General features: G+C 35.0%; 3 protein-coding genes across 4 annotated transcripts; 1 reads left to right on the plus strand and 2 right to left on the minus strand.

The window, feature by feature from the left end:
* Window positions 1–924: 924 nt before the first annotated feature.
* On the plus strand, window positions 925–2,055 carry LOC21402427 (glutaredoxin-C6). Its single transcript, XM_010098747.2, is given in 2 exon segments — window positions 925–1,403; window positions 1,405–2,055. Coding segments are annotated over 2 exon segments (432 nt in total). The 5' UTR covers window positions 925–1,067; the 3' UTR covers window positions 1,501–2,055.
* Window positions 2,056–4,769: 2,714 nt separating this feature from the next.
* LOC21402428 (probable ADP,ATP carrier protein At5g56450) lies at window positions 4,770–8,870 on the minus strand. Its single transcript, XM_010098748.2, has 2 exons — window positions 8,126–8,870; window positions 4,770–5,670 (listed from the first exon to the last, which is right to left on the minus strand). Exons 1-2 carry the CDS (start codon window positions 8,582–8,584, stop codon window positions 5,035–5,037), a joined length of 1,095 nt encoding a protein of 364 aa, XP_010097050.2. The 5' UTR covers window positions 8,585–8,870; the 3' UTR covers window positions 4,770–5,034.
* Window positions 8,871–12,194: 3,324 nt separating this feature from the next.
* On the minus strand, window positions 12,195–15,184 carry LOC21402429 (beta-fructofuranosidase, insoluble isoenzyme CWINV1). 2 transcript variants are annotated; one of them, XM_024166052.1, is made up of 7 exons: window positions 14,851–15,184; window positions 14,681–14,689; window positions 13,673–14,508; window positions 13,222–13,383; window positions 12,875–13,113; window positions 12,688–12,778; window positions 12,195–12,572 (listed from the first exon to the last, which is right to left on the minus strand). In XM_024166052.1, exons 1-7 carry the CDS (start codon window positions 15,008–15,010, stop codon window positions 12,351–12,353), a joined length of 1,719 nt encoding a protein of 572 aa, XP_024021820.1. In that variant the 5' UTR covers window positions 15,011–15,184; the 3' UTR covers window positions 12,195–12,350. The 2 variants fall into 2 exon arrangements, with proteins under 2 accessions (XP_024021820.1, XP_024021821.1); XM_024166053.1 differs by lacking the exon at window positions 12,195–12,572 and having other exon boundaries at window positions 12,695–12,785.
* Between the last annotated feature and the right edge of the window lie 542 nt (window positions 15,185–15,726).

The following is a 15,726-nucleotide window of genomic DNA, read 5'->3' on the forward strand; positions in this document are numbered from 1 at the left end:
AAAGTCTAGTTGTGATTTTGGCATCTGTCAAATTAAGTGCAAGGTATAATTAAAGATTATTTTGCTTCACCGTGTTTTAAACTTTGAATTAGCTTTTAATTGTTTGATTTGTAATTGAAATAATTATATGTCACGTATAGATTTTTATTACAGACATATACATATATAACTATTAAAAATTATCTAACAATTAAAAACAACAATCATACACTAAAATAAAATAGCCATCTCCATTGTAAAAATTTCTCTGTTTTTTTTTTCACAAAGTAATAAAGCTAATGAGATGTTTGGTTGGAGGATTCAAACCATGATTTGGATCATGGTTTATAGTTCGTTACAGTGTTTTCTCTCACAAAAAATACACGTAAATCAAATATAATTCTAATCACATGATTCTAATCTATGAATCAAACGTCTCCTAAGAAGATACTTGCTTTACGATTATGTTGCATCATCAAAGCTTGTCAAAAACTATCTTCAGGAGGCTTCTTCTGATTTACGCTTAAATTCAAAATTCTCACCACGTGTATTCTAATTCTGAAAAAAAAAAAAAACGAAAGAAAGAAATGACCTTTCGAAACGACAGAGATAATTATATTTTCACAATAACAACAATTATTAATGTCTATGTCACACAAAAAAAAAAAAACAAAAAGAAAAAAAAGCTCCAAGCATGAAGCAAAAGTTCAAGGAAGGAAAAAAAAAATAGAGAAAAAAAAGACTCACATGACCAAAAAAAGAAGGGGTGGTGTAATAAGTAATAATATATATAAGGGGCGCGTGGGGGTTAGGGAAGGCAAAAGTTCCAAAAACCTACGATTCCAAAGCACGTATATTTGTAATTGTAAACACAGTAGTTTGTGATGTAAGCAACCACACACGCACACTCCCTCTCTTTCTCTCTCTATGTCTCTCTCTCTCTCTCCCCACCACATTTTCTTTTCTTTTTATAAAAACTCCCCTCCTCTCTCACACACACCCCACTACACCCGCGTTGACATCAACACCACTCTCCTCCTCTTCCCAACTCCCACTCCCTAACTCTCTCTCTCTCTCTCTCTGTGTCTATGGAGATACAAGGCCTAAGGCGGTGCTCAGAGGACGTAGTCCAGCTGGACCTGGGCGGGCCCACGAGCGCCTCCCTATCGATCGACGACGAGGAGTCGGCGGAGGCGCGAATCCAACGGCTGATATCGGAGCACCCCGTGATCATCTTCAGCCGCAACTCCTGCTGCATGTGCCACGTCATGAAGAAGCTCCTCGCCACCATCGGCGTCCACCCCACCGTCATCGAGCTCGACGACCACGAGATCCCCTTTCTCCCAACAACAACTACAACAACCGCCGACCATCCCAGCTCCGCCTCCGCCGCCGCTGTCTCTCCTCCCTCCGTCTTCATCGGCGGGGCCCGGCTCCTACGTCGGCGGCTTGGAGGCCCTCGTCGCCCTCCACCTCAGCGGCCACCTCATCCCCAAGCTTGTCGAAGTTGGCGCCCTCTGATTCATAATCAGTACGAATTACGCTTTAGCTTAATTTCTCATCATATCATGGATATATAAATTCGGGTTATTTTGAAAAACGTAAAGAATTAGGAACCCAAAAAAAAAAAAAAAAAAAAACCCTTCCCCTTGGCTGTTTCCAATTTCCATTTTCCAATTCCCGTTGTTTGATAATCATGGTCAAATACCAGAACGACTTTAAGATGGGAAATTTTCTCTCTTAATTAGCTTCACGTGTGTGTTTCCTATATCATATGTGTTCTCAGTTCGATCTAGTTTGGTGTTGCCGGCCTGGGGTGATTAATTACTAGGGTAGTATTATTTAGTGGCAATCAGGGCCGTCCAATATGTGGACTTTCATGATCTGCAGTACTATCTTGTGGCCGTGGAATTTGATCATATAGGCCTAGTTAGTCTGTAAATTTTCTTGGGGTTTTTTTTTTTCCCTTCTTTTTTTCTTTTTTCTTTCTATGTATTTTGTTATTCACATATGTTGGGGTTAGACCAATTATCAATATATATTAGGGTCCCACTTTCAATTATTGAAGCAACGAAAGCCTGAGAATTGGATGATATATATATATATATATATATATATGATTCTGTTCGCTTGTAGGTTCTGGTGATCAATGGTTAATACTTCTTAACGTATGATGTGTAGTGCCATGTATTATATGCTCTTCTGAGTTGAGGAAAAGTCTCTTTAATTAATCCTGAAAAGTACCTTGGTGACGATGACAAAACTTTGGAAAGAATTGGGGACTGCTAGATATTCTGACAATGTTCGTCCAATTATTGCAAATATCTTCATTAGCCAAACACGGCTTCTTTTGAACTCTCTAATCTCCATAGCCTTCTTCCGAGTCTGAAGGGGGTTGGAAATTGAAAAATATTTAAGAAAATAATAATTAAAAAAAAATAGCGAAATTCTCACTGTTGGCATCTACTCCACGTTATTCTTGGGATTGACACTAATCTGTATTTGCTAGCTAGCCGCTCGGTGTTGTTATCGAGCTGTGTTTAGTTGGATTTAAGTTTTTAATTTTAATTGAGTATGATTTTATGTGAAAATTTTTTAATATAATAAAAAAATTAAAATATAATAAAAGAATTAAATGTGATTATTTTTTTAAATTTTTTATTATAATAAATTTTAAATTTTAAATTTAAATAGGTGAAGTTGAAATTACAATTTGGGGCTTTTCTTTGTTTATTCAATCTGTTTTGTTTGTTTTGGAATTGACAACTTAAGCGTAAGGGACTTGTTTGATTAAAAAGTGACAGATGGGTTTACAGTTTACACCAAAAACTGGAACGTGACGACAAAAACCCAAATTTTGTCATGACCCCATCAGACAACATTCTTGCGTCACGGTTTAACATGGTTGCGCCTTCAGCCACCCGACAGCCCAATTTCACCGTCACTGTGCCATCCCTTATTAATTGCCTATTTTCTACTACATGATAAAGCTCGTGGACCAACACTAGGCTTTTTTATTTGCAACCCATTTTGATGTATGAAGTTGTACAAGTTTTATGGTACGAATCATTTCAAACCAAAAAAAAAAAAAAAGGGTATCAAAGTACGGTTGTTCCACTGCTCAAATTAATAAAGTAATTAAAAAACAGTCTTTTATGGGAAAATAAAATCAAAAAATTAAGGGTGGGATGTACTTGCCCTGGTTTGTTGAATCTAGCTAGTTTTGTAGATTGTAATTTGACAATAATGTTACAATATTATTCTCTTATAATAAATGTAGGAGGAATATATCATGTCACTATGTCAGTGTGTGGTAACGAATAGAGCATTCTTCAAAGATTTCTAGATCTTTTCCCAATTAAGGAATGGAGAAAGAGAGTTTTGTGAGCCGGCGATAACAGAGGGTAAGAGGGCCAACCCCACTTTTCATGTTAGTGGGCCCCATTGCCCTTTTTTTTAAATTATTTTTAAATTTCCTGTGGGTTTGGAAAAGACAGCTTAAGTGATGACTGATGACAACAACAACATTAACAACCACAATTACCAAAAACAAAAAAAAAAAAAAAAAAAAAAAAAAAAAAAAAAAAAAACATTAACAACCACAAACCACAATTCCAGTGGTGCGTATCCCCTCTTTCAATTTCTTTTTCCCTTTAATCGAGAATCATACGTGGCAGACATGCAATGGGTTTGATTTTACACCTATAGTGGACCCCTCCACATAGAATCTTTTACAGCCTAACGTAAGAAGAATCTCCTTGTGATTCTTTTTTAAGAAAATAAACGGAAAAATAAAAATAAAAATACCAAGGCGACATTATAAAAGGAAAAAAAAAAAAAATACCAAGGCAAAATTCAGAAGTTTATTTATATGACATATGAAAGTGTTTAAAAATTATGGTAAAAGAAAAAGTCGTTTGATTTATTTATTTTTAAAAAGGAAAAAAAAATTGTAAATTGGACCCCCACTGAAAGTTCCTTAATGGTAGGGCTTTAGATGCACTTAAGTCTTGAAAAGTTAAAATTCAGTCTAAAGTTCCAAAAGCCTCTTTAGATACTTCATGTCAAGTTTACTTGCTTTTTTTTTTTATACCTGTTTAATATTTTTTTAATATAATTTTTTAAAAAACTTTTCCTCTAGTGGTAACTGGTGATTGATGAGGTTCGCACATTATCTTCCTACTGTGGAACCCTCACACATAACTCATTTGATTGGATACACATCCCAGCATAGGGCCAAATCAGGCCACACTCATGGACTTTTTAAAGCCCTCTCTCTCTCTCTCTCTCTCTCTCTCTCTCTAGTTCATAACTAAGAGATACCTAGTCAAATTACCCTTGTGCTTTGTATTGATTTTTTCGCAAATAAACAAATAATTGAAAAGTACTTGAACTTGGAGGATCAGAAATACCTGAAAGGCAAGTGTACTTTTGACTTTCGGTTCTAAAGGGGTTATTTTCTCAATAATATAAAGAAAAAAAAAGTAATTGATGCCAACACAAATCATGTTGATGGGAAAAACTGTGTGATTAAGCTAAAAGGTAATAGTAATAATCAACTAATCATCACCAATGAAAAAATGAAACTGCTCCATTTGTGAGGCAGAGAGAGAGAGAGAGATGACTTCTCTGTGTGCTGCCTTATGTGCGAGATGTCATTCATTCCCACCTGAGAGAACCATAAAAGGGTACATGAATAAAGTCAATAACGACAACCAATTTAAGGTATGATTTGTAGTTTCCCAACTGATACTATACTTTTCATTTTGTTTATTTATTTCTTCGGAGAAACAAAAAAAAAAATCAAGGTCTGAATTGCCAGACGCCCAAAAAAGCAACGTGGCAAAATGAATGTCACTAGTGCAGTGTGCACCGAAGCCAAATCAATCTCTCTCTCTCACTTTACTTTCCCACCTTAACAAAATGTTAATAATCCTCCTAGACGCTGTACTGTAAATTTGTCTCATCATTCCTGTGTGTATTTTTCTTTTCCTTTCTTTTTTAATCCTTTCCTTGAAAGTTGAAAACAACAAGCAACCAAAATGGGATTTCCTGCTACAACCTTCCCCAGTTCATGAACTTCTTGACCTCATCATACAAAACCAATATCGCAGCAGCCCCTGTACTCCTAAACATGTTAGAAACCGTGCCACGGTAAAACGACGCCACCCCTTCTGTCGTATATATCTTCCTCCAACAATCCAGAGTGCTGCGGTACATTGGCTGCTCCAGCCCGGACTGCATCATCATCCGCCTCCGAACCGTGTCCAATGGATATGACAACAACCCTGCCGAGGTGGTCACTGCCTGAGCGACAATCCAGCGTTTCCAAAGTGGCACTTCGGGTTTGGATTCTTTGGACATTACTTCCTTCATGGTGTCAAATCCTCCAAAGTAGAGACCCCGGTGGACGACCATTCCATGTAGAGAGGCTGGAAGCCCCCGGTAGATGCCGCGGAGTCCGTCTTTTTGGTGCACGGTGGAGAGGAAGTGGTAGATTCCACGGAACTGTCGGGCATCGGTCCTTCCAATGTCGGCTGCAAGACGGGTGTGGGCAATATCAAGCGGGTATATTAGGACTAATGTGGTGCAACCGGCTGCAGCCCCAGCAATGAAGTTAGCAGATGCGCCAGACGCAAAATGACCACCATCTTGGGAGTTTCCGTTCCTTAGCATGTTTCGATAAAGATCCTGTTGGAACAAAAACAACTCAAAAAGAATCAGTTAAAACAACAACATAGAATGCCAGTAAAAACAACAAAACAAGAGGAAAATCCTGACAGTAAAACGGTAATATCTCCCGATTCTGATGTGAAACGTGTCCTTAGATAGATGTGTAATTCACGAGTTTGCCCACTTTGAATAACGGTTTTCTTACCATGCATAAGTAAACAGTGACATCTTTAAAGATAAAGTAGAAGGCATCTTCCATAAATTTCAACTCTATTAAAATAATTATGTAGGCTAATGCATGCGTACTAATAATTGTCTTATAACATCAACACTATCTCCTGGGCGACCCCCCATCCTCACATAAAACTAAAGATATATCAAGTTATATAATATAATATAGACCCATAAAAAGGGTTGATGCAGCTAATTTCATTACATTTGATCAACTTTTTCCCACTGCAACCTGAAGCAACCTCAACAAATTTATAATGCTTCGATCAATGATGACTCAACTTGTACGGACATGATTAATATTGATCTTCCCAATGACAAAAGGACACGCTTTGTCAATCCAAAAAGTATCACCACGCTGTTTGAGGTGGCAATGCACTTGTTGGAATTTAATAAGTCACTCTTTGCCGCTAGCCGCTAGGTAGAGTAATGGAATACTCAATCTCATAACTCTTAAAAAAAATCCTATGTATGGCTGCACATGCACGATAACGTATCACACCACACAAATAAAAGACTAAGGCCGTGTTTAGAATTAATCCCGTTTTTATTTTTCACGTTTTTCAAAAAAGAAAAAATGAAAACGTTTTCAAAACGACATTTGGCGCAATAAAAACAAAAAATAGAAATGAAAACGATTTTTTAGTTTAGTGTAAAATGAAAGAGAAATGAAAAACGACTTTTAGTCGTTTTTCATTTTTTGTTTTCGTTTTCTCCTCTCTCGAGCAGAGAGAAACAGAGACATTAATGAGTTTTTTACATTGAAAATAATCTCTTGATTAAACTACCAAACGTATTTTCAAAAATGGTTTCTGTCTGAGATTGAAAACGTTTTCATTTTCATTTTCATACAAAAAACAAAATTATTTTGGAACGAGTTCCAAACGCGCCCTAAAGTTCCCAAGAATCCCTACCGATAATTCCATGCTGGAACATATCTATAGATTCAGTTGGTTCTAGATGAAGGTAAAGATCTAGGTCTGTAAGACGGCAAGAACAAAACTCCCAGATTTGCCTTGTGACTCGTGACTTTACCAACTTCTGGGTGCAACAGAAAGTTCATCTTAACTCCCAAATAAGACTATCACTTCAATTTTCACTGATCTTCTTTTAAAATAAGGATGTTATAGCACGAGTCAGAATGTCATATTTCTACATCCACATTCCTTAGCATTTCTAGTTAGTCCATCTACTGCCTCTGAAGCTATGTTCTTTATTCTAATTTCAACTTGCATTTGCAAATATAGATTAAAAAAAACAAAAGTATTTCAACAATGTCAGCTAAAAGCTGGATCCAAAGTATATCATAAATTTTATACCTGTCCCTCCTTATAAATGAGATCATACTAAATACACTCCTATATACATTTAGAACATAAGTTATACGAATATACAATCGATCAGATGCAGGGGATCGACAGCATATATCTCATTTAAACTAGGTTACATTAGAAACTAAATGAAATACATTATTTGAGGTTTCTTTCAGACAAAACCATCTTGCCTAGAAGGCTATTCAACCTCAAGTCAGTAACAATATGGAGTTATTGTAGTTAAGAGAAATGCCCTGTTTAGCATGCATGTAAGATCAAATGAAAGGTCAAGATTGAAGGGAAAAAAACAGCGCAAAATATTGATCTAAATAAAGATTCCAATAACTAACTTTTCAAGACCCAAAAATTAAAATAAATAAAAGTTTGTCCATAAAGGTCACCTAAGGTAACTATCTGAGGTTAAAAGTCATTCAGATGACATGATGAGAGACATCAAAAGTCCATGTATACAAGTTAGTTTCAAAATGCTGACTTAAGTGTGCTCCATGCCTTTGGCCCTTGCCAATCCAACTCCCTCAAAATTCAAATGCGCAGCAAATCAAAGCAAATTAATCTAACAAAGAAACCAGTAAACTATTAAACAAATTTATTAACTTTTCCCCTGCCTCTCTTATTAAATTTAAAAAATAACAGAAAGAAACATAAAATAGTGTGAAATGAAAACAATGGAACATTGTCGTTTCTCATTGATTTCATTGTTTCCCAACCTAAAATTAGATAGTTAACACATCCCTGACGACGAATTAATTAAACTTCCAATAATTCCTATCAAGAAGATTCCTAAATTCAATCAAATATGCCACAAGTCACAATCAAGAACTAATCTTTTTTCTCAGGCAAAATCAATCCCTAAAAAAAAATTTAATTAATAGAAAAGAAAGAGATAAAGTTGTAAAGAAAAACGAAACCTTGAGGGAGAAATTGAGGGCGACGGAAGGGTAATAGCGGAGGACGCTGCTGCCATTGCCTCTCCAGAGAGAGAGAATGCCTTCTTCCCTGACGGTACGGACGATGCAATCGAGCATTCCCTTGAACCTCCTCCTTCCGCCGCCGCCGACGATGGCGATGTTGCTCTCTTGCGTCTGAAGAAGCAGCTTCGCCCTCTCGATTGGGGCAACGATTGTGTGCACCACCCCTCCCATCACCGCCCCCGCCATCAGATCTCTCTGGAAGCTCGCCAGCCATTTGTACGCGCCCGACGACCTCTCCCCCGCCTTTGCCCTATCCTCTCCGCCGTCTTCTCCCATTCTCTCTCTCTCTCTCTCTATCTCTCTCTCTCTCTCTCTAACAGTCTCTGGAAGAATCAGATTCTTGAAACTCTGTCCTCTTCGAAATGTTTGCGTTTCTTCTTTACTCTGTAAATACATATATACATGTGTGTGTGTGTATATATATATATATATATATGAAGAAGAAGAAAGAAAAATTGAAGTTCCGTAAGATTGATGGATACCCAATAGGAGGCGGGGAAAAACTGGTTTCGAAACCCAAGACACGTGATGCGGGTTGTGTTCTTGGATTTTGGAAGCTTCGAAAATTGGAAGAGAAGGTTTTTCTGGTGTGTTCTCTCTCTTCAGCTATGAAAAGACGTTTCTCTCTTCTCTCTTCTTGCAATCTGGTCGAGAGGGGGAAACTGAAGAGGCCGCGCTCTCTTTCTTCCCCAACTTTGTATAATTCTTCTTTTTTTTTTTTTTAATAATTAAAAACCAAAACCCAATAGCGTTTTTTCTTGTCCGAAAATAGTAATTTTTCAGTACGAAACTTTTGTTTAATACTCGGAAAGAATATTTTAGTCCCTCCTGAAAAAAGGTAGAATGATATTTTTAATTATTTTTAATTTATGTATATTTTTTATAAGATAAAATATTATAATAAATCACGAATTATGATTTGAATTATAAGATGAATTATTATATTAAACACCTAATTAGTTCATGATAAATAGACTTTTGGCTAAACAAAAAATATTTAGTGAACGTTTAGTTCATAAATTCAGAATCATGATTCAAAATCATTCTCAGTTTACGTATATTTTTTGTGAGATAAAATACTGTAGCGAGCCACGAATCATGATCCAAATCATGACACGAATCCACCAACCAAATGCATTATTAGGGCTTGTTCTTTTAGAGTAAAACTCAAAAAAAAGTTTGAACTCAAGTTACAACTTTATTTAAGTTCATGTTCGTTTGTAAAATTTGAGTTTGAACTTGAGTTTTAACTCAAGTTTTAACTTGAGTTTGAGGCCTAAAATCTGAGTTCAAGTTTCATCATCAACTCAAGTTCTTAAACTCAAACTTAAATTAAGAAACAATATTTTTTCTATTCTTAAAAACGTCATAACTTTTTCGTTTTAATTCCAATTCAAATTAAGGAACAATATGCGTTCACAATGAAGAGACGAATAAAACCCCACCCATATACCGCATTAAAATTTTTTATTACTATTGAGTTTTTATTAAAATACTATTTTAAATACAAATTCAAATTTTGACCTATTTAAGCACAAACTCAAATAAATTATCAATTCAAATCATAACTCAAATGTGCACATTTAAACACAAACTCAAGTTACAACTTCAACTCAACTCAAGATCTACATTCAAATTACCATAATTCAAAAATACAACTGAACAATGAGATGTTTAGGTTTATCCTCAAATTTCTTGTAATAAATAAGTCAACGATTTTGCAACAAATATTTTTGTATTAAAATTTTGTGAGTTTTTCAGTTTTTTATTTATTTTTCTTCCCGGTCTTTTTGAATAATGAAAACTCGAGCATTGATCAATTGAAGATATAAATTTGTTAGTTTCAAAATAGATGATGTACTTTCTAAATAAAGTCAAAGTAAAAGGTATACATATATATATATATTTATACTTTCCTTAATGTATATTTGTTTTGTTTCTGATATTGTCTTGCGAGGATAAATTAGAAAGAAAAGAATGATATTCGGATAAGTATAAAATTCATTATGTTTAGTTCAAAAATACATAAAATGTGGTTGTCTCGCTTCATGACTCCTCTTTCTTTTGTGTAAGCATTGTCGAAAACATACTTAAAAAATAAAAATGGTCGGTTGAACTAAATTGAAAAAACAAACAGAAAACAAAATAAAAATCGTTTCTTGCTAATGTCCTAAACATCAGTTCGTTTATCGTTTTATTGTATGATTTTTATTCAATCAACGACATGTCGTTGCAAGTAAAAAGAAACGACATTTCATTGCTCCATGATGTTTTTTTTTTTATCTGAAACAAAAAATACAGTCATTTTTGTAAGAAAAAACGGCATGTGGCTTTATCAACCCATCCCGTTCGGTTCGTCAATTCGAGTTAAGATGTGATGTTGTGTGAGAATTTTTTACTGTAGTAAAAAAGTTACATGTGATTATTTCTGAGAGCCTTTTATTGTAACAAAATTCGAATTCTAAACTCAAATCAATAAAAAGAACAGGGCCTAAAATTTTCATTCCACTCTCAGTTCCCTAGATGTTGTCGTTTGCCCAAAAAACCTATTGTTTTCTCTTGCTCTAACACAGTAACACAGCGACATGCCATTTATACTTCAACTAAAGCGCCGCGTCGCATTTTACTTAACGAAAATGACATTGACATCTCTTTTTACTGTATGTCGTCCTTTAATCGAATAACAACTATAATTTTTTTATTTTATTTTTTCCTGAAAAATTATCCCTCGTAATATTACCCTTGTCTTTAGTGTTGTCCCTTTTTATTTTTAATTTGTTTAAATTGATCTATTCTAATAAAATCACAATAGACGGGTAGTTTTACACATTTCTTCTTCTACCATTTTTCTCCATTTTTTTTTGGGCAACACATATATTTAATAGATATAATAATGTTTATTTAATATATTTATTTAATACATTATTATTTAATATATTTATTTAATATATTATTAATTTAAATATTATTACATGTTTTTAAAAATTAAACCACTAAACACAATTTCAGTTTTTTTTAAACTGAAAACAATCTCAGAACAAAACTATCAAACGCATTTTCAGAAATGATTTCAAAATGAAAATAAAAACGTTTTCGTTTTCATTTTCATACAAAAAATAAAAATGTTTTGAAACCAATTCCAAACGCACCCGACATTGACATCTCTTTTTACCTGGATGTCGTCTTTTAATCAAATAACAACTATTATTTTTTTATTTTTTTCGCCTGAAAAATTACCTTACCCTTGTCTTTAGTGTTGTCCCTTTTTATTTTTAATTTGTTTAAATTCATCTATTCTAATAAAATGACAATTCATCTATTCTAATAAAATGACAATAAACGGGTAGTTTTACACATTTCTTCTTCTGCCATTTTTTTTGGCTTGTTTTATAAATAGGGGAAATGGGACAAGAATCTGACATCAAGTCCTAGTTGGTGGCAAAAATTTGCTCCATTTCAAGCCGCTCAAATGCTTTGTGCTCATCATTGGCGATGTCTCCCCACCATTTCCGTTCCCATCGTTCGTGACTGCATTCAAACCTTAATTAATGGTTATGAGTGAACCATGCATGGAGCAGTTTGTGCAAATTTGAAACAAACAACTATTCATGAAGCGGTTAAGAAAATTTTTGGAAAGTTTTCAAAATCTTTTATTTCAATTTCAATTCTGATATTTCAATATTGCATATACGTTGAGTTTAATTCTGACAATTTCATTTATTTGACGTGTCAATCTCTCCCGAATCTTTTTAAGATGGAGGCCCAATTCCTTACAAAATACAATTCTTCTCCCTCAAATTTTCTTCTAATCTCTCTTCAAACTCTAAAAATAACATGTCTTGTTTTTACGTGACATTTTTGTTTTATTTGTACAACGGCTTGTCATTCAAGTTTTATTATTTTCCAAAACGTTTACATATGGAAAATAAATTAAAATCAGTCAAAACAACTAGTAGTAACAAGCATTTCTCATTGGAAAAACAGTAGACAGAAAAATCAAAAGACAACATAGGATAGGTTTAAAATAAAGTTAAAAACAAATATTGTAAATTCAAAGCTAGGCAGAGGGAAGATATTCCGAGGCAGAACAAAATTTTTCTTCTGATCAGCCTCAATCTTACTCGAGTTCGTGTGGCTGCGACAATACTCAATTTTCAAAATATCATTCCTCCCGACCGTATATTGGTCTTCTTCTCCTTTTCATGGGAACAATTTGAGCACTCTTCATGCTCCAAGCATTAAGCTTTAAGATTTTAACGCTTTTACTACCATAGTTGAATGCATATAAATGGGCTTCTTTGTCAATTGCCAATTTCGGATAAACTCTAGCTGTGATGCAACTTCTCCCTTCTCCACCAAAACTCTCAACAATTGAATGATCAATCTGCACCAAAATTAACCCATATATCATATTTCAAAATGACAAACTCACAAAAAAAATAAAAATAAAAATAAAAATCCCAACGAAAGAAAAGAGCAACCAAATGAGGGCAACATACCAAGCTTCTCAATGTTATTTTCTCTTTGTTAGGATCTAAGTCTACAAACGCTCCATATGCGGTTTTCTTAAGCCCTCCCCTTAACGAAGACCTGCTCACTTTTTCAATTTTCATACTTAATTTAATTCTCATAAAAAAATGAGTAAGAAAAAAGAGGTTATATTTGAACAAGTATTAACTCACTCACCTACTTTGGTCACTACACATGAGAACAACATACTTATCACTGCTTTCAAATATACGGAAGAAGATTGCAGTTTGTTCTGTCAACTCCTTTGAAGCCAAAACCAACAAACCAAATGGCCCGATTTTGCCTCTGACGGATGCATTTTTCTGATCGCAAAGCAGTTGTGGATCGACCCAACTGGGGTCAAATAACTCTGCCTTTTCTAGTCCTCCCACATCAAATGTAACTTCCACATCCGCCTTAAAAGAGAAGAAATTAGATAAGATCAAGAAACAAGTAATTACTAACTCATATGTTTGTTGTTGATGTATACAAATAAGGTCATAACAAAAGTTCAGTTAGTTTACCTGTGAAGCCGTGACACCAGTAATTTCAAACACTGATCTACGCTTGACCTCCTTATTGCGGAGATCAAAAACTTCCTTGCTTCTTAGTCTCTCTACTTCTTTGACAGGCCACTGCACTAATTGCCTCCCAGATTTACCAAGAACAATACTTCTAGGAATGGACTGAAAAGCCAAAAACACATTTCAAGGGTCAAATCTGTTTTTAAGTAAACAACTTCAGATGGTTAGATTATCAATCCATATACAAATGGCTGACATATACCTATCGAAGAAGACAATAGACCCCCAGATAACAAGTCACGAAATTGCAATTACAAAAATTTGAATACAAGATCGCTTATTCTGATACCATGTTAGATTACCAATTCATATTAAAACTTAAACCGTCTGGCAGTAGGATTATATTCTAATATTATTGTCTCATGGACAAACAGATTAGATTCTAGATTACCTGAAGCCCCGACCAGCCTTTGTTCTTGTCATCCGCTTCACTGTCGGACTCGGCCACCCAGCCCCACAGTATCCTCCTCTTCTTTTCACTGTCGTAAAATGTTTTAGAAGCATAAAACTTCCCAAAATCATATCGCAAATCCGAACCATCATCCAAGAAGTCACTCTCAATCTCGTACGTGTCTGTTTCCGGCTCGTATTTTCCCACTATGTAGTGGTCTTGGTCATGGAAGCTTGCCTTAAGAACATACTTAGTCTTAAATTGATCTTCAACTTGATCTTTCCCATTAATAGGGTAAAAATCAGGACACTCCCACATCTTAGTCTTTGTAGAAGAATGAAGAGGATTCTTAGTTCTATTCCACTTTACAAAGTCTTTGCTCTTGTACAGAATAGCCATTCCTTTCCCATCAATCTGGGCTCCAACTAAAACCCGCCAAATTTTATCCGGGCCTAGCCACGCAGTTGTTGGGTCTCTGAAGAAATCTGGATCAATGTCATTAGTGGGTGCCATTAACGGATTATGGGGTGTTTTGGACCATTCTCTTAGAAAAGGGTCAGACAGATTTTTGGGCACGGCCAGGTTTTGAACTTGACGGTTTTCGGTGTCACGTCCGGTGTATAGAATGGCAGGCTTTTGATCAGGAAGGATTGTGGCGGAACCGGACCAGCAACCGTTGATGTCAAAAGGATCAGTGGGGTTTAGAGCAATATCAAGATGAACCCAGTTGATGAGATCGTATGATATTGAATGTCCCCATGTGATGTTTCCCCACACTGCACTGTATGGATTGTACTGGTAGAACAGATGGTAAACCCCCTTGTAGTACATTGGCCCTATGTAAATTGAATGAGCATCTTTTAGACATATATTTCAATTTTTCCAGAAAAATTTCAGATGGGTGTTTTTTTTTTGTTGAGGAAATGTATCTCATCCTTTTCAAATGTACATTATATGTGCTTTATAACCAAAACAGCAGCCAAATGCAGGAGAGTTGAGAAAACATACCATTAGGATCTGCATATAGTCACCAGCGGCCATTTGTCAAAAACGAGAGGGAAAAGTCAACTCAAGAAGAAGAAAATAGAGGTTCTTTAATCAAACTTCCAATGTCACAGGAGATCTCAAAAAGAAAGAAAGAACTAACAAGTAGATTCAAGTGGGACAGAGAGACAAACCATTCATCCAGTTCTTAGGAGGTTGAAAATGATATGCAGTTCTGTACGGTTGCCCTTTTGAAGTGTAAAGACTTCTTTGAGTTCTTTGTCCATGATCAGATCCTTCAATTCCATGGCTGACCAGCACAAATAATAGACAAATAACCTGAATCACAGACATTTCTGTTCAACTCACATTCGGGATTCAGCTACCAGAAATCGATGGGAAAATGGACTTAAAATCCAAATTTAATTGACTCATCCTTTTCGGGTCAATTGGATCTCCAACTTGCATTTAAAAATTACTCAGAGCTAATAAAGAAACATATAGTTCTGTTTAAATGATACAATAATTCAGGGAGGATGTTATTTTAGTAAATATTTGCCTCGGTTTTGTTTAGTTAAGTACTCAAGGGCGGTAATCTTTAGATGAGCATTGACAAGTTTGATCGGCTTGTAAGAAAAGAAGTTTTACAAGCGGGGAAAAAAAAAAGGTTTGATTTGCTAAGCTATAGAAAAGATGATTTTTTTTTAAAAAAAAAAAAAAAAAAAAGATAAACAAGTGAAGGATCATGGATGACAAGCGCAAGACGACACAGGGAGTTTGTTTATTTATTTATTTTAAAGAAAGAAAGAAGGAGACAGTACAAAGAGTCGGAGGTCAATATTTTAGACCTTATCAGATTGTTCATGCTCAGGAATTTGGAAATTTCGGCCTCGTTAGTTTTTAATTTGAGTTTTTAATTTGTGTTGAGAAGAATTTTTAACTGTAATAATAAAGTTAGATGTAATTTTTTATGAGAGTTTTTAACTATAATAAAATTAAAATTAAAAACTCGAATCGATAAAAATGAACAAAGCGTTCAATTTTTCAGGATAAAATTTTACCTCCCAAGA

This window comes from Morus notabilis, unplaced genomic scaffold (genome assembly GCF_000414095.1).
Source record: "Morus notabilis unplaced genomic scaffold, ASM41409v2 Scaffold804, whole genome shotgun sequence".
NCBI lineage: Eukaryota > Viridiplantae > Streptophyta > Magnoliopsida > Rosales > Moraceae > Morus > Morus notabilis.